The sequence below is a fragment of the Triticum dicoccoides genome, chromosome 2A, assembly GCF_002162155.2.
Source record: "Triticum dicoccoides isolate Atlit2015 ecotype Zavitan chromosome 2A, WEW_v2.0, whole genome shotgun sequence".
Taxonomy (NCBI): domain Eukaryota; kingdom Viridiplantae; phylum Streptophyta; class Magnoliopsida; order Poales; family Poaceae; genus Triticum; species Triticum dicoccoides.
Window position 1 is genome coordinate 252,239,903 of NC_041382.1, and position 27,256 is coordinate 252,267,158.

At 50.5% G+C, this 27,256-nt stretch overlaps 1 protein-coding gene across 1 annotated transcript; it reads right to left on the bottom strand.

Annotated features, from left to right (window-relative positions):
* Window positions 1-11,327: 11,327 nt before the first annotated feature.
* Window positions 11,328-13,239, bottom strand: LOC119357817. The gene is made up of 3 exons (XM_037624637.1): window positions 13,212-13,239; window positions 12,376-13,139; window positions 11,328-11,948 (listed from the first exon to the last, which is right to left on the bottom strand). The coding sequence occupies exons 1-3, from the start codon at window positions 13,237-13,239 to the stop codon at window positions 11,400-11,402; spliced, it is 1,341 nt and encodes a 446-aa protein (XP_037480534.1). The 3' UTR covers window positions 11,328-11,399.
* Window positions 13,240-27,256: the final 14,017 nt, after the last annotated feature.

The window sequence follows — 27,256 nt, forward strand, 5'->3', positions numbered from 1 at the left end:
GGGGTTGTGCGGCTTGACAGGGCCGCTTTGTACTTCAGCCGCGATGGCCGCTGTATGCTCCTTGGTGCGGAGGGAGCGCTCCATGTTTCCATTGATTGTAATGACGCCACGTGGACCGGGCATTTTGAGTTTCAAATAGGCGTAATGCGGGACCGCATTGAAGTGGGCAAAAGCAGTTCGTCCGAGCAGTGCGTGATAGCTGCTGTGGAAGGGGACGATCTTAAATATCAACTCTTCGCTCTGGAAGTTTTCCGCCGAGCCGAAGACTACTCCTAGCGTGATTGAGCCCGTACATCGGGCCTCTATTCCAGGTATTACTCCTTTGAAGGTAGTTCTAGTGGATTTGATTCTTGACGGATCAGTACCCATTTTGCGGACAGTGTCTTGATGAAGTACATTGAGACTATTGCCGCCATCCATGGGGACTCTCGCAAGATGGAATCCGTTGATGATTGGATCGAGGACCAAAGCTGCTGAACCTCCATGACGGATACTGGTTGGGTGGTCCTTGCGATCGAAGGTGATCGGACAAGTAGACCATGGGTTAAATTTAAGGGCGGACGGCTTCCTGGTGTAGCCGTCCCATAGTGCGCGTTTGTGCTCCCTCCTGGGGATATGTGTGACATATATCGTGTTCACTGTCTTTACTTCAGGGAGAAATTGCTTCTGTTCCCCTGTGTTCGGCTGACGGGGCTCTTGGTCATCGCCGTCGCTTGGCGACCCCTTTCCCTTGTGTTCGGCGTTAAGCTTGCCGGCTTGTTTGAAGACCCAGCAATTTCTGTTGGTGTGGTTGGCGGGTTTATGAATCTGGCAAGGCCGATCAAGTATTCTATCTAGACTGGATGGGCCATCTCCGTTTGCCTTGAATGGCTTTTTCTGTTGACCGGGTTTGGAGCTGCTGAATCCGGCGTTAACCGTTGTGTCTTGTGTTCCTTCATTATTGTTTTGACGCTTGTGCTAGTCGCGTCGTGGATTGCCATTGTCGGCCCTGGCTTCTGAGGTACCAGAGTCACTGGTGCTATTGCTTCTGCGAGCGAGCCAGCTGTCTTCTCTCGCGCAAAAACGGGTCATAAGTGCGGTGAGGGCTGTCATGGACTTCGTCTTTTCTTGGCCGAGGTGTCGGGCGAGCCACTCGTCTCGGACGCTATGTTTGAGGGCCGCAAGGGCTTCTGCATCCGGACAGTCCACAATCTGGTTCTTTTTGATTAGGAACCTTGTCCAAAGCTGTCGGGTCGATTACCAGGGTTGCTGGATTATGTGGCTAAGGTCATCAGCGTCCGAGGGCCGAACATAGGTACCCTGGAAGTTGTCTCTGAATGCATCCTCCAGGTCCTCCCAACTATCAATAGAATTTTCTGGTAGGCTGTTCAGCCAGTGTCGTGGTGGTCCTTTGAGCTTTAGCAGGAGATATTTGATGGCATGGAGATCATCACCGCGAGCCATATGAATATGGAGAATGAAGTCCTCAATCCATAGTGCGGGATCTATTGTTCCATCATATGATTCGTTATTCCCGGGTTTAAACCCTTCTGGGAATTCATGTTCCATTACTTCGTCGGTGAAGCAAAGGGGGTGTGCGGCGCCTCTATAGCGGGCCACATCGCGACATAATTCGGATGGAGTCCGTCTACGATTTTTGGCCCGGGCGTGGTTATGGCTGTCATGCCTGGCTAGATAGCCGTCTTTGTGCGTCGGAGCATGCCCCCACGATCCGTAGATCGATCTAGTCTGGCCCGCTTTGTCTTCCAAATCCTGCCGCATGCCGTAAGTATATTTCCGAGTTGTTGTGTCTCTACTTTTACGGAGAGGTGGGGTGGGAGGGTGTTCGGCGTCAGTTGCCGTTCTGCCCTGGCCACGTGGTAGTCGGTTAGGTTCGTCAGCCATGTTATGTGCGGGTGGTATGGGCTTCGGCGCCTCATCGTCGAATTGGGGTAGCAGTTTACGCTTCGGGTAAGTCTTTGTTGGGCGTTCGAGGCCATATTCTTCGGCTGCCAAGACATTAGTCCATCTGTCGTTGAGCAGATCCTGGTCATCTTGCAGCTGTTGTTGTTTCTTTTTTAGGCCTCTAACTGTGGCTATTAGCCGGCGCTTGAAGCGCTCTTGCTCCAGGGGTTCCTCTCGCATGATAAAATCTTCATCGCCGAGGCTTACGTCATCTTCGGAGAATGGTAGGTAGTTGTTGTCCTCCGAGTCCTCATTCTTGTTTGTTTGTCGGGATCAATTTTCCCATCCTCCCGATCGTCCTGTTCGGATGTTGGCCCGATGGGGGCTTCTTGGTCTTCGGCGTTTGACAGAGTATCATTGTCTCCGGTGCCAGTGTTGTTGTTATTGCCGTGACGCGATTTAGGGCGGCGTCGCTGACGTTGATGTTTCGGCGGTATCTCAGGAGGTTCGCCCTCGACCGGGTTTTTATTGCCGTTTTTAGGTGTTTCCACCATGTATACATCGTACGAGGAGGTGGCCGTCAAACGTCCGGTCACTGGCGGGTTTTGGGCCTGCTCCTCTCCGGCATCGTCGTCCATACCGTCGATGTCTCCGGAGGCGTAATCGAGCATGTCGGTTAAGTCCTCGACAGTGGCTATGAAGTGGCTAGTGGGTGGGACGTAAAATTCCCGGCTCTCAGCCCCTAGTCCGGGCTGGGCCTAATTCGGACGTCGCTCCTCTGTAATGATGAGGGATCTCATTAAGTCCATAGCCTCGTTTAAAGGCGAGGTTCGGCCAGGGAGAAGAGAGTTCGTGGAGTATGGCGGGAGGGAAATTCCTTGGCCGAGCTCACGCGCTGCTGCCTCCGAGAACTCGGAGCCAGTGTTCGGAGAAGAGTCTGGCTTCATGATGATTGCCGGAGACGCTATTCTTTCAGTGTTGGGCTCTAAGGCCACTGAGAGTCCGGCGGGTTCTAAACTCCCGTCTTCGGACCTGAAGACACGCTCCGGATCTATGGCCAGAGCGGAGGTTGGGGTCGCGAACCCTTGGAAGATCAAATCTCCTCTGATATCAGCGACATAATCCAGATTTCCAAAACTAATCTGGTGACCTGGGGCGTAGCTGTCGATCTGCTCTAGATGGCCAATCGAGTTGGCCCGCAGGGCGAAGCTGCCGAACACGAAAATCTGGCCGGGGAGAAAGACCTCCCTCAGGACAGCATTGTTGTAGATGATTGATGGGGCCATCGAACCTACTGATGACAACACAGCGGAACTCTCAATAAAAGCACCAATGTCGATGTCAAAACCGGCAGATCTCGGGTAGGGGGTCCTGAACTGTGCATCTAAGGATTGATGGTAACATGAGACAAGGGACACGGTGTTTTACCCAGGTTCGGGCCCTCTTGATGGAGGTAATACCCTATGTCCTACTTGATTGACTTTGATGAGTATAGGGGTTACAAGAGTTGATCTACCACGAGATCGTAATAGCTAAACCCTAATTGTCTAGCCTCTATGATTATGATTGTTGCCTCTACGGACTAAACCCTCCGGTTTATATAGACACCAGAGGGGGCTAGGGTTGTACAAAATCGGTTTATAGAGAAAGGAATATTCATATCCGTACGCCAAGCTTGCCTTCCATGCCAAGGAGAGTCCCATGGACACGGGAGGAAGTCTTCTGTCTTGTACCTTCACGGCCCATTAGTCCGGCCCATGTCATATAGCCCGGACGCCCGAAGACCCCTTAATTCAGGACTCCCTCAGATGCGCCGGGAGCTGAAAGGAACGAGAAATATGAAACAAACAGGTAGCAGGCGAAGAGGTGTGCTGTTCGTATTCAATCTCCACTACAACAAAACGTTTCAGGCTCCGCGTGACCTTTCGTATACCCGTCGTGCGTGGCAAAAATTTAGACATCGGCTCGGCTCATTCCCGCAACCCGCGGCGTGTCGTGACGAGGCGTGGCGTGGCATGGCGAGGCGGGCGGCTGAGGAGGAGCGCATGTGGATGTCTCTCTTATTCTCATCCTCATACACGTGAAGAAAGAGCCTCCCTTATAAAGAGGTCCAACTCTCTCTAAACTAGCAATATGGGATTAAATTTTAGTTCCACCTCTTGCCTTGCACGAACGGGGTGCGTGGGCCTCTAGGATTTATTAGAAATTTCTAAAACTGCTATTGGGCTAGGTCCAAAATAGACAAAATTCCAGCACCACCCCCAACTCGATATCAACCTCGGCATCCCGCACAACTAGCTCGACTACGGTTACACCTTCCTACGCTCCCGGCTACCTCGACATCAGCACAAAAGGCTACCGTCTTACTTGAGCAACTCGTTGGCTTCTACTCCAGCCACAACATCCGCGACGCATTAACCTTTATGATTGCAAGGGATGTCAGCCCGTCAGCTTACAACCTTTGTTTCTTCTCCAGTTTCACAGACGTCTGTGCCGCTCCCATCGTGACTGCGTGACCGCGGGGAGGGGAGGGGGTGTTAGTGTATATTATGGTATATGTGTATTTGATAGTATATGATTCATACCTCTCTTCAATCTTATTTGTATGGGGGCTTCTTGTCCTCTAAGACATATGCATAATATATACTCACGCACAGGGCTCAGCAATATGATAACAATTCCACTACCAACTAAACAGTCTCCTACGTAATAGGAAGGCAAGAACGTTCGTGAACATTCATCTACGTACATCAACCGGAGCTACTCGGCTACAGGGGGCATGACATAAGACGATGTATAGAGAACCGAAATCATATTTTTGAGAAATAAGAGCAACTACAACGGGTCGATCCAAATGAACGGTGATTTTGTTCTTTTTTTTTGTTCATTTGAGTTGGCCAGACGGACACGGATGTCCGCTTCCGCACTTGGATCGGTGCGTGCGCCCAACGCTTGCCTGAACCTATTTTGACGGCGCTAAAAGAAAATGAACACATGCATATTAAAAAAAGAAATCACATTAATTAAACATTAAAGCTGGCCACGAAGGCCGGCGAGAGTCCACGCGTCCACATTTGTATTTAAAAAAATAAAAACAGCCTAAACTATGAGGCGGCGCGCTGCCCTAGGCGTCGTTGTCGTCCTCGAGGTCCATGAGGTCGATGAGCGTCGGCGCCGGCCCGGCCCAGGCGAACGTCGTGTTCCAGAGCGCCGTCATGTCGGGATATGCCAGCGCAGGCAGTGCCGGCGCGGGGGGTGTGCGGGCGCCTGTGCAGCCGCGGCCTGGTGCGCTTCCTCCTTGGCCTCGCGCTGCTCCTCCTCGAGGTCGCGCTCGAGCATCTCGAGGTACTCACCGTCGCGGCGCTCGTCGGTCACCCTGAGCTTGTGCTAGTGCTTGAGGTACGCCGCCTCCTGCGCCGGCGTCGCTCCCATCCAGACCGGCGGCGCGCGTATCCACTCTCGCACTACTCCCGTCCAGGAGTAGAGCTCGATGGGGGCCGGCTCCCGCTCCGGCTCCAGCTTGATAGGGGACGGCGGGCCACCGGCGGCACCACGCTGTCGCCCGCCGCGGAGAGGGCAAGGGCCTGCCCCATTGCCGCTCGTCCTCCTCGCTCTCCCGGTAGACGGCTGCAAGGGCCGCTTGGTAGGCGTCCTCCGCCGCCTGGTTCTCCTCGCGGACGACGAGCGCCGGTGGCGGCGACCTCTGGTCGACCTCGCGCACGCCCCGTCGCCTTGCCTCCTCGTACTCGAAGGCGAACCACCTCGCCCAGTTGGGCGAGTCGGTTGCGTAGGCGGGGTCGCGGCGCTGCTCCGGCGTCAGCAGCACCCGCCGGCACCGCACCTCCTCCGCGTGAGCCCGAGCCGACCACGGCACCGCCGGCACTGGGATCCTATCTGGATCCAGATGCCAGTCGTGCGGCAGCGTCACGCCGGGATACGACAAAGGCTGGCGGTGCTGCCAGTGCCGCTCCGCCTGGTGCACTGACACGTTCACGCACTGCCTCTGTCGGCGAGGCGCTGGCGCCGGCAGGAGGAACTCTGAGGGGAAAGGGGTGGCGGTGGCCTTGCCCTTGGCGTTGCTGGCGCTGGCGCCGGAGAAGAGGCCCATCTCGCTGTGGTTGTGGTGCCTAGGGTTTGCCGGCGACGAGGGAGCAAAGGTTGGCAGATGTGGACGACGAGTTTGGATGAGGACGACCCCACCGCACGGCCGGCTTAAAAAAGGACGAGCGTCGTCGCTGACGCATGGGCCCGTGGTCATAAATTAAGCTGACCGTGTGAGCATCGGGTAGTTGGACGGTCGCCATGTGGGGACGCGGCAGATAACGAGAAGGTGTGTAAAGCGTCCGTTCGGCGTCCGCGCCGACGCATTTAGGACGCAAATTTGGGCCGCAAATGCGTCGGCGCGGACGCGACGCGGACGTTATTTAGGTTTAGGTCGGCGCATTGGACCGCCATTTTTGTCCACGCTAATCTAAATGAACGCAGGCGGACCAAATGGATCGGCCTTTTGAAATTGCTCTGATAACCTTCATGATCGGATCAGCCACAAAGAGCTTTACATAAAAAGAAAACATAAGAAATGAATGGGACCCTCTGTAAACAAAAACAGACAAACACAACGCTGCGCGCGAAAGTTGGGGCAGCTGGATTTTATTTGATGAGTCGAGCGGAGGAATGCCCCCTGGACGATCTTGACTAGAAAGCGTTGGTGTGGTAGGCTCCTACGAAAACAGGACTGGTTCGTTCCAGCAGTACCTTTCCAGTGCCGATAGAAGAAGAATAATCGAATCTAGATCCTAGTCCAACTTTTTAAGTACGCCCACTTGCATTAAAGCTGCCTATGTCTATCTAGGCGATGCTACTCTGCTGCTGCCGTACAAGCTCGCGTGGGCAATTTCTTAACGTGGGTATGCACTTTTGCCTGGATCCTGTTGGACGTTAGGAAGAAAGGCGCGTCTCCGCGTAGGTTTACGAAGCAGTGGAAGCGCGGATCGATGGTAATCCTAATCCAGGCATGATCTCCGGCTACCGGTCTGGTCACGGGGTTATTTTCCAGAAAGGTCAGATTCACATTTCGAGCAGGACAGGTTCAAATTAAATTGGCTCGTACACGCATAATTAAATTGGCTCGTACACGCATACGATTTGCACATGTATCTGTCATGGTATTAGGCATCTCCAACGTTGATCTGCAAATTTCCTCTGGCATCTGTCTGTGGACACAAATGCGGAAGCCAGCCATCAAACACTGCTCGCATACATTTCAACAACTATTTAAACCAACCGGATGAAATTCATGCAGACACGACGGATTTCATATAAATCGGACAAAATTTGTTACATTTTGGACATTCTTAAACTAATAAAAACTATACCGGACTAAGGTAAGTAGTCTACTACCATCACCGGCGGATATCCATTCCCACGACACGAATACCCTTGGCTAGTCGACGACTGGCCGCAGCGGATCCCCATTGTCTTCCCCATGTTCGGCAGCCCGCTCATTAGACTACCGTGAGCGCCGGATATGCTTCAGTGCGAAGGGCCGCTCGCTTCCTCATGTTTGGCAGCGCCGCTCAACGGAGGGAGCGCCGCCGAGATGTGCTTCAGCTGGAGGGGAAGGGGACGACGGTGGCCTGCGACCGGGCAAGGCAACGGTTGTGTACATCGGCGTCGCCTCTATGACGGTCTTCATGGGACCCAAGCAGCGGCAGCCTTCCATGTTCTACTTATACTCGATGATGGTTGCGGGTGTGGACATGCTGGACGCCGCGTCGTCGATCTCCACGAAGCCGGATGCTTTCTCCACCGGCAGGGTGCGGTTACGCGAACGTTGACGACGGATGTCGCGGTCGCAGGCACAGGAAGAGCATTACAGCACGGCGTCGTCCAAGACAGCCACGATGCCCATGTCACCATGCTCCACCGCGTTCCCGCCTGGAGCAACCCATCACTCCTCAGCGAGCTGGCTTGGAGCGGCGAGTTGTTGAACAATGCGCTGGCTTGGAGCTTTTGCATCCGTGAGCTGGCCTGCAGCGCCGAGGGACATGGAGCAGAGATTTACCTGGCTCGTATTCGGCGGGCTCTATGGGCCACCCAAACGGCTTTTATGCCGGAGAACTCCTTTTCCTGCTCGTCGGATGCCATGGAGATTTTGGAGAAAATTATGCAAGTAGAAGATGGGAGCGGAGTGTGGTGGGATTTTTGTCCGGTGTCTGGCATCATTTAAATAGGAGGCAGACGGTCGGAGCAAACCAACATTGTGTTGTGGTCGAAGTAGGTTTTTCGGCACAAGTACAGATTTAATGGAGGAAGGTGGGCAGTTTGTGGTCGTTTGAATGCGGCGAGGAGGTGTGTTCAGTCGGGAGTGCGGCGGGCGACGCTCTCTTGGCCGACGGACTGCTCCAATGCTAACAGTGAGAGGTCCGGTCCGTTCTGTGTCGGCGTCAATGCAGAGCGGCCACTCTCCAGCGACATGAATGCGGGGCTGGTGTCGGGCGGGAAGCACACACGGGCAAGGAAGGTTTTTTGGTGGGTCAGGGCAGTTAGAAGTGGGCGTGGTAGTGGCCCGGACGCACGCAAAGCCTCCTAATTTGTCTCTGGTTTGCTGGAGAAAAGTGCATCCGGACCGCCGAGCGGATCGATACAGGCCCGTGTTGGATGACACAACACGCCCGAACCGTCGAGCGAACCGATACAGGCCCGCGTTGAATGGCACAATATGTCTGGACCGCGCAATCCAGATGGTTGTGGGTGGTTTGAGGGCCCACAACGTTTGTATGATCTAACCACAAGGCACCTGCACTTCATTGCACGATCTAACCACAACGTTTGTACCTTTCAAACTTAGAGCCGTGGGGAGGAGGCCCGGCTAGGGTGGCGGTTGCGAAGGACACGCACGAGCAGCAAGATCCAATCAAGAGGAGAAGAAGATAGATCGGACGAGTGCGGGAGAGCTCCCGCCGCCGACCACCACCGCGAAGGGCTTTGCCCTAGCGGCCGCGACCGATAGCGGCGAGGAGGGAAGCGAAGGAAGGGCTAGAAGCGGCGGCGGTGGTCCTGTCGCCCGGGACGCCCGCGGGACGACGCAGGCAGATGTTCGTGTTGGTGTCGCAAGCAACTTTGAATTTTTTTTCATGCGAAACAGAGCAACGGTGTTTCACCGATGAAACAACAAATTTAGGGTAACATTTGGATGTGACAAAGAACATATAGAATTTTTGTTGAATTTTTTTTTACATTTCAAAAAGTATTTTTGCGGCGAACTAATCTGTGATTGGATGGTTAGAGGGACAGTGGTATTCCCTGTCCACCAGGATTCAAATCCTAGTGCTCGTATTATTTCTGAATTTATTTCAGAATTTCCGACGATGTGCTTTCAGTGGGAGAAAAGATGATTTATCGACTCAGTCTTTTGAAGATGCTCATAGCGGCAGGGTGTGCGTGTGTGCATTCATAAAGGTGAATGTATGCACGTACGTATGAACGCTTGCGTCTGTATTGTGTAAAAAAATATTTTTGCATGCAGGAGTGCGCGCACCCGGGAGCACCAACAGATTTTCGTATACTGTTCACCCTAATCGTTTAGAGGGAAATGGAGGGTCCTTTTTTTGCGGCGTGGAGGGTCTAGTTGTCATAGATGCTCTAAATACCCCTGATCCCGTCCATGGCCCTGTTTGGATACTCTAACTAAGTTAGAGGCTAGAGTTAGATTCTAACTCTAAACTAACCTTGAACTAACTCTAACCAAAGTGGTGTTTGGATAGCAAGGTTAGATTGACAATAAATGCTCCTTCTCAATCATTTGGCTACTTTAGACCCTATTTTCTGCCGGATTTGATGTGGCCGGCTCTTGTGTGGCCTCCTCCCGCTCACAATTGACATAAACGAACCATGTTTACAAATCAAGCATGCAAAACTTGATAAAAAAATTGTCCATACAAATGAGATGTCTCACTTAAATATACAAGTCGTCAATCGAAGCTTCAAAAAATATTACACTCCATAAAACAAAGCATGAGCTAACTCATCACGGAAGGCAATCATGTTGATATCTTCAACAAGAGGTTCGTCTTCTGGCCATGCGGATGCAGAAGAACTAGGCATTGGGTTATAATTTTCTTCTGCATCACAAGCATCAAATTCCCTATCCGCAATTCTGCTCTCTCGAATGAAATTATGAAGAGCCATACAGGCAACAATAATTCTACTTTGCTTGTCCTCTGGAAATTTTGGCATGTTCAATAAAATCCTAAATTTCATCTTCAACACTCCAAAGGATCGCTCAACGACATTCCTAACTTTGCATGTGCATGGTTGAAGGTTTCTTTCATACCTTGTGGCGGCGGGCCATTTTGCCATTGTTGCACATGGTACCTTGTACATCTGTATGGTGAAAGGTAGCCTGGCCGGTTTGGGTATCCCGCATCAACCACATAATACTTCCCTACATATTATGAAAGGCATAGAATGAGACTTAGATGAACTAGTGTAGTTAGATAAAAAATATTGCAAGACAGTTCAAGTCGCAAACCTGGTGGTAGATGTGGAAATTTGTCTTGATGAGTAGTTACGGCATCTTTGAAAACTCTCATGTCATGTGCTGAACCAGGCCATCCCGACATCACAAATGTAAATCTCATGTCGAAATCACAAACAGCAAGCACATTCTGACTGGTTTCATTGTGCCTGTTCAAGTATGGAACCCTCTTACTCTTATCCACCACAACATTCACATGTGTCCCATCTATAGCTCCTATGTAGTCATTGAAGTGTGGCCAGAATACTGGATTTTCTAAGTTTGGGTGCACCTCTGAAAATGTTGGATCCTTAGGTACAATTATGTCATGTGCTAACCTGAGGAGGCATGCCAAAACTCTATTAAATGTCCTACTTACTATCTCCATAGACCTTCTGAAACGGTTCTCAGCCTGTCTAACTGACTGTGGTGATCCAACAATCCATAAAAACATAGCTAGAGCCTCTACAGATGTCATTTTTGTAGTGGACTTCAAGCCATATGATTGCACCAAAGTATTATGTAGCCTATTAAACAAAGGTCTCTCAACCCTAAACATGTTATAGCATTGGGTATCTCGGGCTAGTGTCTCCTGCACCCAATCCAAACCAGAATATCCACTGACCCTCCTAGGTAGTTTCACAAAGTAGTTATCAGAGTACATACCCAAGATAGGAACCAACTTCAAGATTAAATTCTCGGACTGCACCAAATTGTTGTGGCACATGGATATGATCTCATCCTCACTTGTGCTACCTCCATCATATTCTTCTTCCTCAGTCATGGGGACATGATCTTCTTCCTGCTTCAACACATGTACCAAATCGTCAACACATAGCATAAAACTTGAAGGAATGTAAGCAAATGAGATTAATTCGGCCCGCAGATAAAACAAAATAGGTTCAACACAAATAATAGTTCAACGCCTCACAAACACATGACAGGTTCAATATACAACAATTTAAATAGGTTCAACATCTTAACACACACTTCCCAACTACTCCAAATTGTTGTCTCTGCACCATTTCTTGAAGTAACCCAACCTAAGCTCAGGAGTTAATTGGCCACAAAAGAACTCCCTTTGGTACTCCGTTTCGAACATCTTGGACATAGCATAGACAGAGTCAACTGTTTGCTGAACACCGCACTCAAATGCCAGCTCCTGACACCTCTTCATAGAAAATGCAGCCTTCTCATTTGCACGTTTCTGCATTTGCTTAGTGTTGGCTGCGATAGACTCCTTGTAGGTATTGGCTATGTCCTTGACAATTTTCACCATTGGGCTCTTGCTCTTCTTCAATGGACTAGTCAAAGTGCTTGAAGTGCTTAATGACCTCTTGCCCCTCTGGCTCCTCTGGTTGCTTGTACTTGTAGGTGTTCCTTGAAACTCCTCTTCTGCCCCTGCATCTTGCCCTTGAGTCTGACCATAATCATCTCCAGGCACAAAGGTTGTGCTTCCATCCACGGTGCAACCTCTGAACAGTTGATCAAGCAACTCCTCGTTTGCTGGAGGACCCCACTGCAACTTCCTTAGATATGGTTTCTTCTGCAAGATAGTGAAAATGTAAAACTAGTTAGGATATGAGAGCACACTTCAGAATCTATCTACTATATTATTAAAATGAGTCATCCTGTATGTCCAGCCAAGAAAAAGTGAAAAAGGAGTGCAAAATAATCTGATTCACTGATTGTATAGTGGGTTCAAATTAGAACAAACAAGATTTAAAAATAGTATAGTGCGTAGAAGAATAAAGCATTTATATTATGTAAAAATAATTCAGAATTGTAGTTGAACTTCACTTTTTGAGTAAATTTTGTTGCCGCTGACCAAAATAAGCACAACCCAGCCTAGCATAGCCTTAGTTAAAAGTGCACCTCTGCTAACCAAAATAAGCACAACCCAGCCTAGCATATGAAACATATGTACAGTATGTAGTTGAGTCACATCTAGCTAGCCTTAGTGAAAAGTGTACCTCTGTGTGTGTTATCCAGAACTCAGAGTCGGCATCAATGGTTCCATCTGGTTTCCTCCCCAACCCTGTGTGCACTTGCATGTATCGCCAAAAGGAGTGAGTGTTTTTGAGTATGACTATCTGGTTCTTCACCTGCACACGGGAATACACCAACCCCCTTCTAGCAAGTAAGCCGTCCATAACAGCTTGGTACCCTTCAGCAGTCATTGTTACACCATTATACGTTCCTGCTGCACGTTGCTCAATGCACAATTCTAACAAGCAAGCACTATTAGCATCATTCCATTGGGCTCGATTGTTTTGGCTCACCGAGGGACCTCCGGAGCTCGCAAACTCTTCCACGTCATCCTCCAATTCTTCATCACCATTGTCAAAGGGAGCGCCAGAGCCGGATGCTTGCGCACAGACAGCACTCCTCGGTGCCCGGCGGCTGGGTGCCGCGGCGGCCGAGTTGGCGCGCTGCCGAACGTCGCTGCCACTGAACGCCGTGCCGGTGCGCTGGTTACGGCGGCTGGGTGCCGCGGCGGCCGAGTTGGCACGCTGCCGAACACCGTCGCCTGCCCCCGACGACGACCCGCCAAGGAACACGCCACCGTTTCCTCCTCCGCGACCAGCTGCCGCCGCTGAGGAGCCGCCGAAGTTCAGTCGCCGGGTGTAGGGTGGGCGATAGGGAGGGAGCCCGGAGCCCCTGACGCGCCCAGGGAGGAGCTCGTCATCATCGCTCTGCAGGAAGGCTCCGTAGAGCCCAAGCCCCGGGAACCCCTCTGACACCGGTGCTTGCGAGTTGAGGTCGAGACCGGCATGGGTAGCAGGGCCGCTTGCCGATGGCTGCGAACCCCAAACGTCGAAGTCGTCTCCATCCATCGCGGGTGCTCTACTCCAAGCTATACTACCTGCACCAGAAGAGAAGAATCAGTAGCACATTCAGGAAAGCACAATGGAAACACGCAGAAAGAAGAGAGTAAGGAGACCGGAGTAATATTCGGGAACACATGAAAAGATGGATAAAATATATAGGTTAAGATAACCAACTTCTACGACAAACAACTATACATAGGATTGTGATACACAGAACATTTATACAAGCATGCGGTTCCACTTTTACACAGGCATTTTATAACAACGATTGTGATACACAGGACAGGAGTAAATATACACATTTTAGGCAAAGCAATGTAAGTAAATATAAATAGCAAAAAACAACCTCAGCCCCCACCTTTTCACATGCCTGTATTGCAGCCATTTAGCAATGATAGTAGAAAACGAAACACATCAGAAGGAATTGAGGTACAAAGTATCCTATAAAATCCAAGCCACAGTAGCCCGGAACGCGGGTCGACACCGCGTCCCGTGTACCGTTCCCATGATGAATGAAAAAACACAGCGTGGCCGTAACTGTAGGCGAGATAATTTAGGAACAGAAGGCCAGAAAGGACGTAAATAACAGCAGTCCTCTAATACCGGATGGACTTCCTTAATTTGCTCTTGCCTTGAACGATATTGCACTCTTTCCTTAATCTGTTTTTGTTTCCATGTACAATAATAGTCTTCCTTCTTCAGGAAATTCATGAATTAGACTGGCCATCTAGCAACCAAAACACATGACCGAAACTACAGAAATTCATGGAATAAATTGTCCATCTAGCAACCAGAGAAGGAACCCTCGAACTCACCCCTAGATGCGATGCGAGCGGCGGTCGGAGAAGGGCGAGCGGCGGCCGGTGAGGAGGGAGCAGCGGGAGCGGCGACCGAGGGAGGGCGAGCGGCTGACGGAGGAGGGCGAGCGGCGACCGGAGGAGGGCGAGCGGCTGACGGAGGAGGGCGAGCGGGGCCGCAGGAGGGCGCTCCCGGGGTTCCGGCGGCGCGGCGCTGCGCTTGGGCGAGCGGCGCAATGGGGAGGAGTCGTGCGAGGTGGGTGGAGAGGAGGGATCTGGTGCGGGAGGGGTGAGTTTTTTTACTATTTTTTTAGTGGGCCCAGAAAAACTAACCCAAATAAGCTCCTCTAGTGTGGGCTAGTTTTTGGGGTGGGTTAGATTCAACTAACCCAAACTAACCCATCATGTTTGGATCCTTTTGGGTTATTTGAGCCCAATCTAACTATATCTAACTCTAACTTAGGGATCCAAACAAGGCCCATCCCAGTTCGAAATTTCCTCATTTGCTATCTTGGCCGGAGAATCCAGTATCCCAGTTTCGAAATCGGTTTGGCTCCAAATTGGTACCACTCTGTGGGGATCAAAGCGGACGCACCTGGCAGTTGACGCAGTAGCCACCTGTCTGAATTGTTTTGGCTCCAACCAATGTGCTGGTAGTTGCATGGTGTACTTGGAGTATTCAAAATAGTGTCGACCTTCCGTGCAAATAAGTGGGATCCAATTTCAAAATTTCTTTAGGGTTGTAAACGGAATTTTAACTCAATAATGGTTGTCCCTCAACAACTAAACAGGTAGTTAGTCTTGCGCACATAGGGTTTAGGATTGTAAACCGACATTTATCCGGTTTAGGTTTTCTATCAGTTGCAAAATGGTGGCCTCCATTTGCAGTTTGGTTCTCCGGTCTTCTCTTCGTCTCATTGGTACTGCTTTTCTTTTTTAGGTTGGGATCTTAGATTTGTCCACCTTCGGACGCCAACAGTATGGTTTATTCTCCAGGGCGTTGGTTCAGCAGGACTATGGGTTAGAGAATTAGATTATATGACATTTCGCCCGATCAACAATAAAGTTGGCTCTGGTGATGGAAGAGAATTTGTGACAGGCAGGTGCGGGGCACCGATCCCATTTTTCTCTTGGATTTTGTTTTTGAATATTTATATATTTTGAACCAAAAGTCTAAATTAAGTTTCGTTTGCATATTCTTTTCCTTGTGACGAAACTTGATAAGACAGACAGAAAAATCACTAAATTTCGAAACCTAAAAATTTAAAACTTGGTGTGCCCCGGTGCATCCCATGACTTCATAGATCGCGAACCAATCGTGAGGCAGGCGGGGCATGGCTGGTCAGGTGCATGCCCCTGCAATTTTTTGCTCTTGCAATGGAAAGGAAACAGTGGCGCGGACTATCGACATGTTTGTTGTTCGTGAGAAATTAAAGAGACAATCTCACCTAGAGAGCTCGATGCATCTTCTTTATTTTGTAGGGTTTTTTTTTTGCAATGTTTGTACATATGGTTGATTTCATCAAGAGATCTATTGCCTTTTTCAAAAGAAAACTTGTACTATTTATCATGGTATCTTTATTTTTCATAAACTCAAGTTTAATCTGAAACTATAAGGATTAGGCGTGTTTTGTTGTGCCACTGGTGTTTTTGGATTTTCATATTTTTTTTACTCCATCTGTTTCAAAATATAATGTGTATTGCACACGTACCCCTTCAACGTTGTGCTCTAGCGGACTCAAGGCGATTAAGGTTACTCGCCTCCTGCCGGCGTCACCTCAAATCTACCCCATCTCATGTGGCCTTATGCCATGGAGACGCGGTGGATCTTGGCCCTTGCCGGCGACAGGCCCTAGCTTCACTTTTAGGTGTCCTTTTGTGTCTGTTTAGGGTTTGTGTCCTGCTCAGGAAGGTGAGGCGGCGGCAACTCCCTGAGTATGGATTAATATTCTTCGCGCCTAACCCTCGTCGATGCTGCGTGTAGCCTCGTCGGAGGTTGTGTAGAGGTGTGTCTCCGACAGATCTCGTGGGATTTGGTCAGTGTTTGGATGCGGTCTTCGTTCGACTGCGTGTGTGTGTCTACAAGTTGGATCCTTTCCATCTATCATTCTCTTCATCGCATGCGGGTGTTGTTCTGGTGCATTGTCCTATGGGGTTTTACTATGACAACTTCCCGTTTGTATACTAGAAAAAGGTCTGCCCAGCTCCGATAATGGAGGGGCAATGACGGTGGCGCACCTTTAGCTCGCTCCAGTGACTGTAGTCATCGATAGGTGATCTATGAACCTGGATGTAATTCTTACTTCGAGTGTTCTTCGTACTATCTTTACATACAGTTGATGAATAGATTGAAAGTTTTATTGCAAAATAAAACAAAACATATAAGGTGTGTTAGTGTTTTGGAAAGTCAAACCTATTTAAGTTTGAACAAATTTGTAGAATATCCATAATATCAAATTGGCGTCCTTAGATTCATCAAGAAATGAATTTTCATGTTTTATTTATTTAGTATTGTGGATGTCGATAGTTTTGACTCTGAACTTGATCAAAGTTAAAGAAATTTGACTTTTTAAAAAATGTTGGACTGTGTTTTTCTTTTTATTTATAACACGGTGTTTTGGCGGGTCTTTCGCGGTGTGATTCTGTGTTATCTGCTGATCAACCCATACTTATGTGAAAAATATGATGGGCTGGTGTCTGCATGTACTATTTTTTGTGCTAAAATATCACATGTTGACACTTCTTTTTTCTAGGTGGTAACAGGGTGCACGGTGTTGATATGTTTTATAGGCCAGTTGATGCCACTTGATTTGAAAAAATGTTTTCCCAGTAAAGATCATGAACCTAATTCAAAATTGAATACCTCAATCGAATGGACAAGCTCCAAAATTTATAAGCATTGTGAATTAGAAGAGTCAAATGAGAGAGCCCCTTGATAAATTATTGACCTGGTCAAAATCTGACGGCCCAATTCTAAATTGGAGATCTCAGTTGATTGCGACTAGTTCTAAAAAAAAGAAGTTAATTGCGACTTTACGAGGACTTAAAATCATAATCCCTTCGTTGGTGCACCAACCAAGGAGGAGGAATCCTCCTCCAACTAGTTTCGCCCCCTAGCTTGTTAGGGTTGCCACATCTTTATTGGTCCCAACATGCCCATTAACCTTTCCCTATGAGGACTTTAGCAATTTCCATCAGCCCATACCCACTAAATAAATTCTAGGGGGATCCTGGTAATTACTGGCGCCCTCTCATATTTATATTAGCTTTCCGTAAACTATTTCCGCCTATGCAGTACTACCTGGTATTCTCCGGAACCCTTCCCATAACTCCGAAACGCTTCCAGTTTCTCTCGAAACTATTTTTTTATTTTCAAAACTATTCTGACAGTAATTTCTCATATTCCTAACTCCTATAGAATTCAACAGATCATAGTCCCTTAAGCATATGTGTCGGGGTTGAGAACGACACCTATGGGATCACAAGAATCCCTACTACGGTTGCCGGGGCGCAGGGTTGCGAGGAGAGCAGGGCTAGTAGACAGCACAAGGATCGTTTACCCAGGTTCGGGCCGCAAGGATGCGTAAAACCCTAGTACTGCTTTGGTGGGTGTATTTCCGAGAGTTCTTGAGCTCTCGAACTAGCTGTAGTCAGCGTGTGGTTCCAAAGAGCCGAATCCCTCCCCTGGTCGCCTTGGGCCTCCTTTTATAGGAAAAAGGGTTGCCACAGTGGCACACAGGAGGTGGAAAGGTCTACAGTGGAACGAGGTTATCCCTCGTATTACAGGACAAGGTGCATTTAATGCATCACTTAGGTGTCCTCTTGCTTTATCGGAGACGGAGGTGAGGCCCGTCCCGTCCGTCGCCGCTCCTCCTCGCTTCGACATGCGCCTCGACCAGGGATGCATGCGGTGCCATGTAGGCAGGCAGGCAGTTGTGTTGGCGCGGTGGTGGAGCCTCCATGAAGATCTGCATGCTGCCACTCATGCGCTTGATGAGTTGACCTGGGAGCTGCATGTTGCCACACAGGTGCCCGCCCAGCTGGTTGGACTGGCAGCTACATGTGAACGACGGTGGAAACTTGGTTGACATGGGCTTGGCGGTGGCCTTACCGACGTCTTTGGCAAGGGCCTTGCCGGGTGGCCCGGCAAGGGCCTCTCCGTGGCTTGTTGTCGTCCCCAGCAAGGATCTTGCCGGGGGTCTGGTGGCCTTCCTTGGCAAGGATCTTGCAGAGGACCATCATCTTCTAATCTGATCTTGAATATGTCCTCACAAAGATCCGCATGCCACCACAGGGGTGCCTTCCCGAGCCCTGGCCCCATGCTGAAGATGGTACTGGGGGCCGTGGGCTCAAGGGTGGCTCGCTCTGTTAGTGCGGGGCAAGATGCCCCGACAAGAGTCTTGCCGGGGCTGCCGAGGCCACCCGGCAAGGGTCTTGCCGGGGGAATCTGCTTCGTCCCTCTGCTCTTTGTGGTCTTGGCCTTGGCGTCGCTTTGACTGTCTTGGACTTCAATCTTACCTTGGCTCACCCCCCTCGTTCTGCTTGGTGTGGCCGCGGGCGCGGCTCTGACTGCCCGTGCACAGAAAAAGGGGTACAAAGATGCACCCCTATTTTTGTACACCTACAGGAGCCCTCGGACCTGGGCCACACATAAGCGCAATACATTGTTGGGCCAAGCCCAAAATGGTGCGCGGGTAGGTGGGGCGGTTTTTACTATGGTAAGATTCTTCGCGCGCTTCGCCTCCCACGACCCGCACGTGTGGCGCGGCATGGGGGGTGCGCGTGACGTGGGCGGCATGCATGGGACGGTTTCCACATGCATGCGTCACGTTGCAGTAAAGAGGCGACTCACGTCTTCCCCGTAAAAAGAGGGAGGCGTGGAGGCGCGGCTCATTTACTGAGCGGGGTCGGGGTGCGGTCTTCAAGGCGTCCACTCCCCACGATCATGGGGAGTGGAGAGGTCACTCACCCGTCCCTTCAATTCTGCACGTCTTCCACGCGTCCCTGTGGTGGAAAACGGTGGAGGCGAGAAATCGGGCCGCCGCTGGTTGGGCGGCGGGTCGGTCCTAATCCCCCGCACCTCCGGTGTCTGGATTGGCCGAGTGGGGCGGCCGAGCCTCAACCCCGTCCCTTTATAAAGAGGAGGGAGGGTAAACGGCACCCCGCATTCTTCCATCTTCCCTCTCTTCTCTGCTTCTGCTCCTCCCTCTCACCTGCCATGGAGAAAGGGAATCCTGACCCTTCGACGGTGGCGGCGAGGGTCGCCGCTCGACAGCGCGTCCCTCCTCCTCCTGAACCCGTGGTGGCGGAACCGACCGCGAGGGGAAGGGGGAGGGGCGAGGCAGAGGCAGAGGCCGTAGCGCTCGGGGAAGAGGAGGACGGGGCGGCGCGCCGGCACGCCCCTGCCAATGATGCCCTTCCCGATGGTGGTCCACGTTGAAGACCAACTTTACGAGTTCTTCATCAGGCTCCGTCGGCCCTCGCGTCATCTTCTTCGTCTCCCCACTCCGTTCGCTCTGGTGATGGAGCGTGCCCCGCCCCATACCCTCAGGTTGCACATGAGGGTTGCGGGAACGGGGGCACGCGGGTCGACGTCGACTTCCCAGCTCCTCGAGTCATGTATCTCCGCCATGGATGGAAGACGTTCGCCCGCATCCATAGCCTGACGGTGGGGCTCGTCCTCTACTTCAAGTTAATGGAGGACGGCCTACTCTCCGTCAAGGTCTTCAGAGATCTTGGAACTCGTATGAAATGCTGCGTGGAGAGCTCCTCTGATGAAGATTCTGACAATGGGAGCTCGTCCTCGAGCGAGAGCGACGAGGAGGACAGCGGGGCAGACAGCGGGGATGAGTCCGACTAGGCATCGGACGCCCCGCGCCTGGGCGGGTGCGGCAGCAGCAACATCTGCACCTAGCCGCTCCTCCAGCAGAAGCCGACCGGGGGCAGGGCCAGCTCCTTGAACCTTGCAGGGCTATCTCCTTGGGCGGCTGGCATTGGGAGGCCGCGAAAGAGGAAGAGGGCGGGCGGCAAGGCCGTCAACTTGGAGTACGCCGGCACCGACGCCTTCATTGCGTATTGCCGGTCCTGCCGCCTCGTCTTCTAGCTCCTTTCCCGGCACCGTTATCACCGGCCCACCCGTGGGTGGTCACCGAGAGGTCCTCTTGGTGCTTTCTGCTGCTCGTAGCTCGCCTAAGCGCCCCTTTTGCCCTTTCGCCTCCTTGACCTGCCTCCTGGGGAGAGGGACAAGAAAGGGATTATGGGCATCTTATCTCTTTTTTAGTTTGTAAGCATGCGAGCCTTTATTAAATTCGAAACTTGTAATCCTCTTGTTCATGTTTTTCATCTCGCACGAACTATACCTGTATGGGATGTTTTTAATGAAAAAGGGATTCTTGTCGGGTTTTTCGTTCGCGGGTAAATCCTGCGACAAGGAGTGAATCCTTGTTATTGTTTTAAGATAAACGTTTTTCGCCCGGCAACAGGCCTTGCTGTCCCCCCACTCCACTCGACCCTTCTCGCACTCTTGGCGGAGGCAGGGATGAAGTGGGCTTTAGGCTCCTCGTCCCACCTCCTTGCCGCCGCGGCTACGACCAAATCCGAACCTAGGAAATAATCCCTAGGTATAGGAAAAAGGGGAGCACAACAACCTAGAGATAAAAATGAGGTTTCACATGCCCCAGTTTGGTTCCGAAATACATGATAGAGGATAAAAGATTTATCTGGATCCGCAGCCATTGGCAATCTCATCTTGCCGCGGTTGGATCCTTGTGCTTGCAGCCCCCGGCAACCCTGGCTTGCCGGGGTCGGGGCGCCGGTCCGTTTCCTTCTTTCCGAGTAGCTCAGCAGAAGTGCTCATGTGCCCTGCGAACCAAAGGAGGACAGAAAAGGAACAGACAAACATGCACTCGACCTCTAGGCTAGGGGTTAGTCGCCGCTAAGCACTATCAACCCTAACCAAGGAAGAGACTGGACCTAGCATGCATGCTATAACTTAGGGCGCCAGCGCTTCATTTATTTATGCTCGGGGTCTGCGCCTGGCTTTGTACGAAGGGTCACATGCCTTGTCGGCAAAGCTTGTACAAAAAGTGGCTTGCCAGGAGGCCCGGCAAGCCGCGCCTTACGGGTAAAACTTGCGAAGATGCTCGATGTTCCAGGAGTTGCTCACTGGGACGGCATCTTCGGTTTCTAGATGGACTGCGCCAAGCCTGGTGACTCGTATTACCCGATAAGTGCCTTCCCACTTCGGCGTCAACTTGTTGGAATTCTTGGCCGACTGAACGCGTCGAAGAACAAGGTCGCCTTCCTCAAGGCTTCGGGCATGAACCTTGCGGCTATGATAGCGGCGCAAGGCTTGCTGGTAGCGTGCCGCTCTCACAACCGCCCGAAGACGATCTTCCTCAAGGAGCGTCGCGTCATTTTGGCGCAACGGCTCTTGCTCAAGCTCATCATAAGCGAGCACTCGAGGTGACCAGTATATGAGTTCTGTGGGGAGAACTGTTTCTGCCCCGTATACCAGGGCAAAAGGTGTCTGGCCGGTGGCTTGATTTGGCGTCATTCTGATCGACCAAAGAACCGCCGGCAACTCATCAATCCAGCGCCTTCCACTCTTGTGCAGCTTGTCAAAGGTCTTCGTTCTCAAGCCTCAAAACACTTCAGCATTCGCCCTCTCCGCTTGGCCATTGCTCCGTGGATGTGCCACGGAAGCAAAATAGACCATGCTGCCGAGGTCTTGGATGTACTGCATGAAGGTGTGGCTTGTGAACTGCGTGCCGTTATCGGTGATGACTCTGTTTGGCACACCAAAACGGAAGACCAGTCCTTTGAAGCACTTCACGGGTGACTGAGCAGTCACCTTCCTCACTGCTTCCACTTCCGGCCACTTTGTGAACTTGTCGATTGCAACGTACAAGTACTCAAAGCCCCGGACGACGCGGGGGAAAGGGCCCAGTATATCGAGCCCCCAGACCGAGAATGGCCAGGAGAGAGGGATTGTTTGAAGGGCTTGAGCCGGCTGATGAAGCTTCTTTGAATGGAACTAGCACGCTTCACACTTGGTTACTAGTGCCGTCGCATCCTGGAGGGCGGTGGGCCAGAAGAAACCTTGCCGGAACGCCTTCCCAGCAAGGGCCCTTGACCCTATGTGGGAGCCACATATGCCTCCATGTATCTCCGCCAACAGCTCTAGTCCTTCCTCCTGGGGAATGCACTTGAGTTTCACACAGTTTGGCCTCCTCCGGTACAGGACGTCATTGACGAACTAGTACAGGGCGGACCGGCGGGCTACTTTCTCTGCTTCTTCCTGCTCCTCAGGAAGCTCCCCTATTTGGAGGAAGTGGACGGTAGGCTGCGCCCATGCCGGAGCCTGGGGCTCGACGGCAAGGACCAAAGGCATTTCTTCTGCCATGAGAGCGGCTGCCGGAGCCAGTCGCTCTTGGGCAGGCTCAGCATCCGCGGCAGCACACTTGCCGGCGGCCCCAGGGGGCTCGGTAGGAAAGTACTTAACGGGACCTGATTTCCTCCGCTTGTTCTGCCCCGCTGATGGTTTGACAGATGGTTGAGTTAACCGGAGCAAAAAGGTACCTGGTTCCACAGGTAGCTTGAATGCGGCACACTTTGACAGGTAATCGGCGATGTCGTTCTCCGCTCGGGGGACGTGCTCCGCCTGGATACCATCAAAGCGTTTCTCCAGCTTCCTCACCTCATCTACGTAGGCTTTCATCAATGGGCTCTGATAATCCTTGTTGATCTACCTGACAACGAGCTGTGAGTCGCCCCTGACGATGAGCTTCTTAACCCCGATGTCTGCCGCGATCCTGAGACCGGCAAGCAATCCCTCGTACTCAGCAGTGTTGTTGGTGGACATCTCCCTGGGGAAGTGCATCTGGATCACGTACTTGAGGTGTTCTCCGGTGGGTGCGACGAGTAGCACACCGGCACCGGTGCCTTGCAGCAAGAAAGCTCCATCACAGTACATGATCCAGTCGCGATCTGCTTCCTTACCGGGGAGAGTGGTCTCCTGGATTTCTTCATCAGGCGTCGAGGTCCATTCTGTGATGAATTCCGCCAAGACTCTGCTCTGAATTGTTGAGGTACTTTCAAACTTTAAACCAAAAATCGACACCTCCAAGTCCCATTCCACAATCCTTCCGGTTGCGTCCGGGTTGTGCAGTATCCATTGCAACAGGAGGCGGGTGACGACGGTGATCTCGTGGGACTAAAAGTAGTGACGCAGCTTCCTCGAGGCCATAAGGAGGCCAAAGAGCAATTTTTGCACGTCGGAATACCTCGACCTAGTCCCCTGCAAGAGGGAGCTGACAAAGTAAACTGGGTGCTGCATCATCTTCTTCTTTGGCACCACTTCACTTGACTGTGCGGGCATTGCCTTGGCGGAACCAGACTCCATCGGGGGCCGCGCCTTGCCGGCACCAGGCCCTGCCGGGGGAATCTTTGGATTGCCATCCGCTGGTTCTGCCGCCACTGCCGCCCCCTCGTCGACCTCCCTTTGTGCCACCAGTGCGGCGCTGACCACTTGATTCGTCGCCGCCAGATACAGCAGCAACGGCTCTTGTGGTTTAGGCGCAACCAGTATCGACGTGGAGGAAAGATATTTCTGTTGGGAAACATAGTAATTTCAAAAAAATCCTACGCAGACGCAAGATCATGGTGATGCATAGCAACGAGAGGAGGAGAGTGTGATCTACGTACCCTTGTAGATCGACAACAAAAGCGTTGACTTTGGTTGATGTAGTTGTACGTCTCCACGGCCCGACCGATCAAGCACCAAAACTACAATACCTCCGAGTTTTAGCACACGTTCAGCTCGATGACGATCCCCGGACTCCGATCCAGCAAAGTGTCGGGGAAGAGTTCCGTCAGCACGACGACGTGGTGACGATCTTGATGTACTATCGTCGCAGGGCTTCGCCTAAGCACCGCTACAATGTTATCGAGGATTATGGTGGAAGGGGGCACCGCACACGGCTAAGAATATGATCACGTGGATCAACTTGTGTGTCTAGGGGTGACCCTTGCCTCCGTATATAAAGGATCCAAGGGGGGGTGCGGCCGGCCCTAGTAGGAGGCGCGCAGGAGGAGTCCTACTCCTACCGGTAGTAGGACTCCCCTCCCTTTCCTTGTCCAAGTAGGAGAGGGGGAAGGAGAGAAGGAAAAGGGGGGCGCCGCCCCTCCCTCCTTGTCCAATTAGGACTAGGGGGAGAGGGGGTGCGCGGCCTGCCCTGGCAGCCCCTCCTCTTCTCCACTTTAGGCCCATGAGGCCCATTAACCCCCCGGGGGGTTCCGGTACCCCCCTAGTGCTCCGGTTTTATCCGAAACTTCCCCGGAACACTTCCGGTGTCCGAATATAGCCGTCCAATATATCAATCTTTATGTCTCGACCATTTCGAGACTCCTCGTCATGTCCGTGATCACATCCGGGACTCCGAAGTAACTTCGGTACATCAAAACTCATAAACTCATAATATAATTGTCATCGAAACCTTAAGCGTGCGGACCCTACGGGTTCGAGAACAATGTAGACATGACCGAGACACGTCTCCGGTCAATAACCAATAGCGGAACCTGGATGCTCATATTGTCTCCTACATATTCTACGAAGATCTTTATCGGTCAGACCGCATAACAACATACGTTGTTCCCTTTGTCATCGGTATGTTACTTGCCCGAGATTCGATCGTCGGTATCTCAATACCTAGTTCAATCTCGTTACCGGCAAGTCTCTTTACTCGTTTCGTAATACATCATCTTGCAACTAACTCATTAGTTGTAATGCTTGCAAGGCTTATGTGATGTGCATTACCGAGAGGGCCCAGAGATACCTCTCCGACATTCGGAGTGACAAATCCTAATCTCGAAATACGCCAACCCAACATGTACTTTTGGAGACACCTGTAGAGCACCTTTATAATCACCCATTTACGTTGTGACGTTTGGTAGCACACAAAGTGTTCCTCCGGCAAACGGGAGTTGCATAATCTCATAGTCATAGGAACATGTATAAGTCATGAAGAAAGCAATAGCAACATACTAAACGATCGGGTGCTAAGCTAATGGAATGGGTCATGTCAATCAGATCTTTCACCTAATGATGTGATCCCGTTAATCAAATAACAACTCTTTGTCCATGGTTAGGAAACATAACCATCTTTGATTAACGAGCTAGTCAAGTAGAGGCATACTAGTGACACTCCGTTGTCTATGTATTCACACATGTATTTTGTTTCCGGTTAATACAATTCTAGCATGAATAATAAACATTTATCATGATATAAGGAAATAAATAATAACTTTATTATTGCCTCTAGGGCATATTTCCTTCAGTCTCCCACTTGCACTAGAGTCAATAATCTAGATTACACAGTAATGATTCTAACACCCATGGAGCCTTGGTGCTGATCATGTTTTGCTCATGGAAGAGGCTTAGTCAACGGGTCTGCAACATTCAGATCCGTATGTATCTTACAAATCTCTATGTCTCCCACCTGGACTAGATCCCGGATGGAATTGAAGCGTCTCTTGATGTGCTTGGTTCTCTTGTGAAATCTGGATTCCTTTGCCAAGGCAATTGCACCAGTATTGACACAAAAGATTTTCATTGGACCCGATGCACTAGGTATGACACCTAGATCGGATATAAACTCCTTCATCCAGACTCCTTCATTTGCTGCTTCTGAAGCAGCTATGTACTCCGGTTCACATGTAGATCCCGCTACAACGCTTTGTTTAGAACTGCACCAACTGACAGCTCCACCGTTTAATGTAAACACGTATCCGGTTTGCGATTTAGAATCGTCCAGATCAGTGTCAAAGCTTGCATCAACGTAACCTTTTACGATGAGCTCTTTGTCACCTCCATATAAGAGAAACATATCCTTACTCCTTTTCAGGTATTTCAGGATGTTCTTGACTGCTGTCCAGTGATCCACTCCTGGATCACTTTGGTACCTCCCTGCTAGAATTATAGCAAGGCACACATCAGGTCTGGTACACAGCATTGCATACATGATAGAGCCTATGGCTGAAGCATAGGGAACATCTTTCATTTTTTCTCTATCTTCTGCAGTGGTCGGGCATTGAGTCTTACTCAACTTCACACCTTGTAACACAGGCAAGAACCCTTTCTTTGCTTGATCCATTTTGAACTTCTTCAAAACTTTGTCAAGGTATGTGCTTTGTGAAAGTCCAATTAAGCGTCTTGATCTATCTCTATAGATCTTAATGCCTAATATGTAAGCAGCTTCACCGAGGTCTTTCATTGAAAAACTCTTATTCAAGTATCCCTTTATGCTATCCAGAAATTCTATATCATTTCCAATTAGTAATATGTCATCCACATATAATATCAGAAATGCTACAGAGCTCCCACTCACTTTCTTGTAAATACAGGCTTCTCCAAAAGTCTGTATAAAACCAAATGCTTTGATCACACTATCAAAGCGTTTATTCCAACTCCGAGAGACTTGCACCAGTCCATAAATGGATCGCTGGAGCTTGCACACTTTGTTAGCTCCCTTTGGATCGACAAAACCTTCTGGTTGCATCATATACAATTCTTCTTCCAGAAATCCATTCAGGAATGCAGTTTTGACATCCATCTGCCAAATTTCATAATCATAAAATGCTGCAATTGCTAACATGATTCGGACAGACTTAAGCATCGCTACGGGTGAGAAGGTCTCATCGTAGTCAAACCCTTGAACTTGCCGAAAACCTTTTGCGACAAGTCGAGCTTTGTAAACAGTAATATTACCGTCAGCGTCAGTCTTCTTCTTGAAGATCCATTTATTCTCAATTGCTTGCCGATCATCGGGCAAGTCAACCAAAGTCCATACTTTGTTCTCATACATGGATCCCATCTCAGATTTCGTGGCTTCAAGCCATTTTGCGGAATCTGGGCTCACCATCGCTTCTTCATATTTCGTAGGTTCATCATGATCTAGTAGCATGACTTGCAGAACAGGATTACCGTACCACTCTGGCGTGGATCTCACTCTGGTTGATCTACAAGGTTCAGTAGTATCTTGTTCTGAAGTTTCATGATCATCATCATTAGCTTCCTCACTAACTGGTGTAGGTGTCACAGAAACAGGTTTCTGTGATGTACTACTTTCCAATAAGGGAGTAGGTACAGTTACCTCGTCAAGTTCTACTTTCCTCCCACTCACTTCTTTCGAGAGAAACTCCTTCTCCAGAAAGTTTCCGAATTTAGC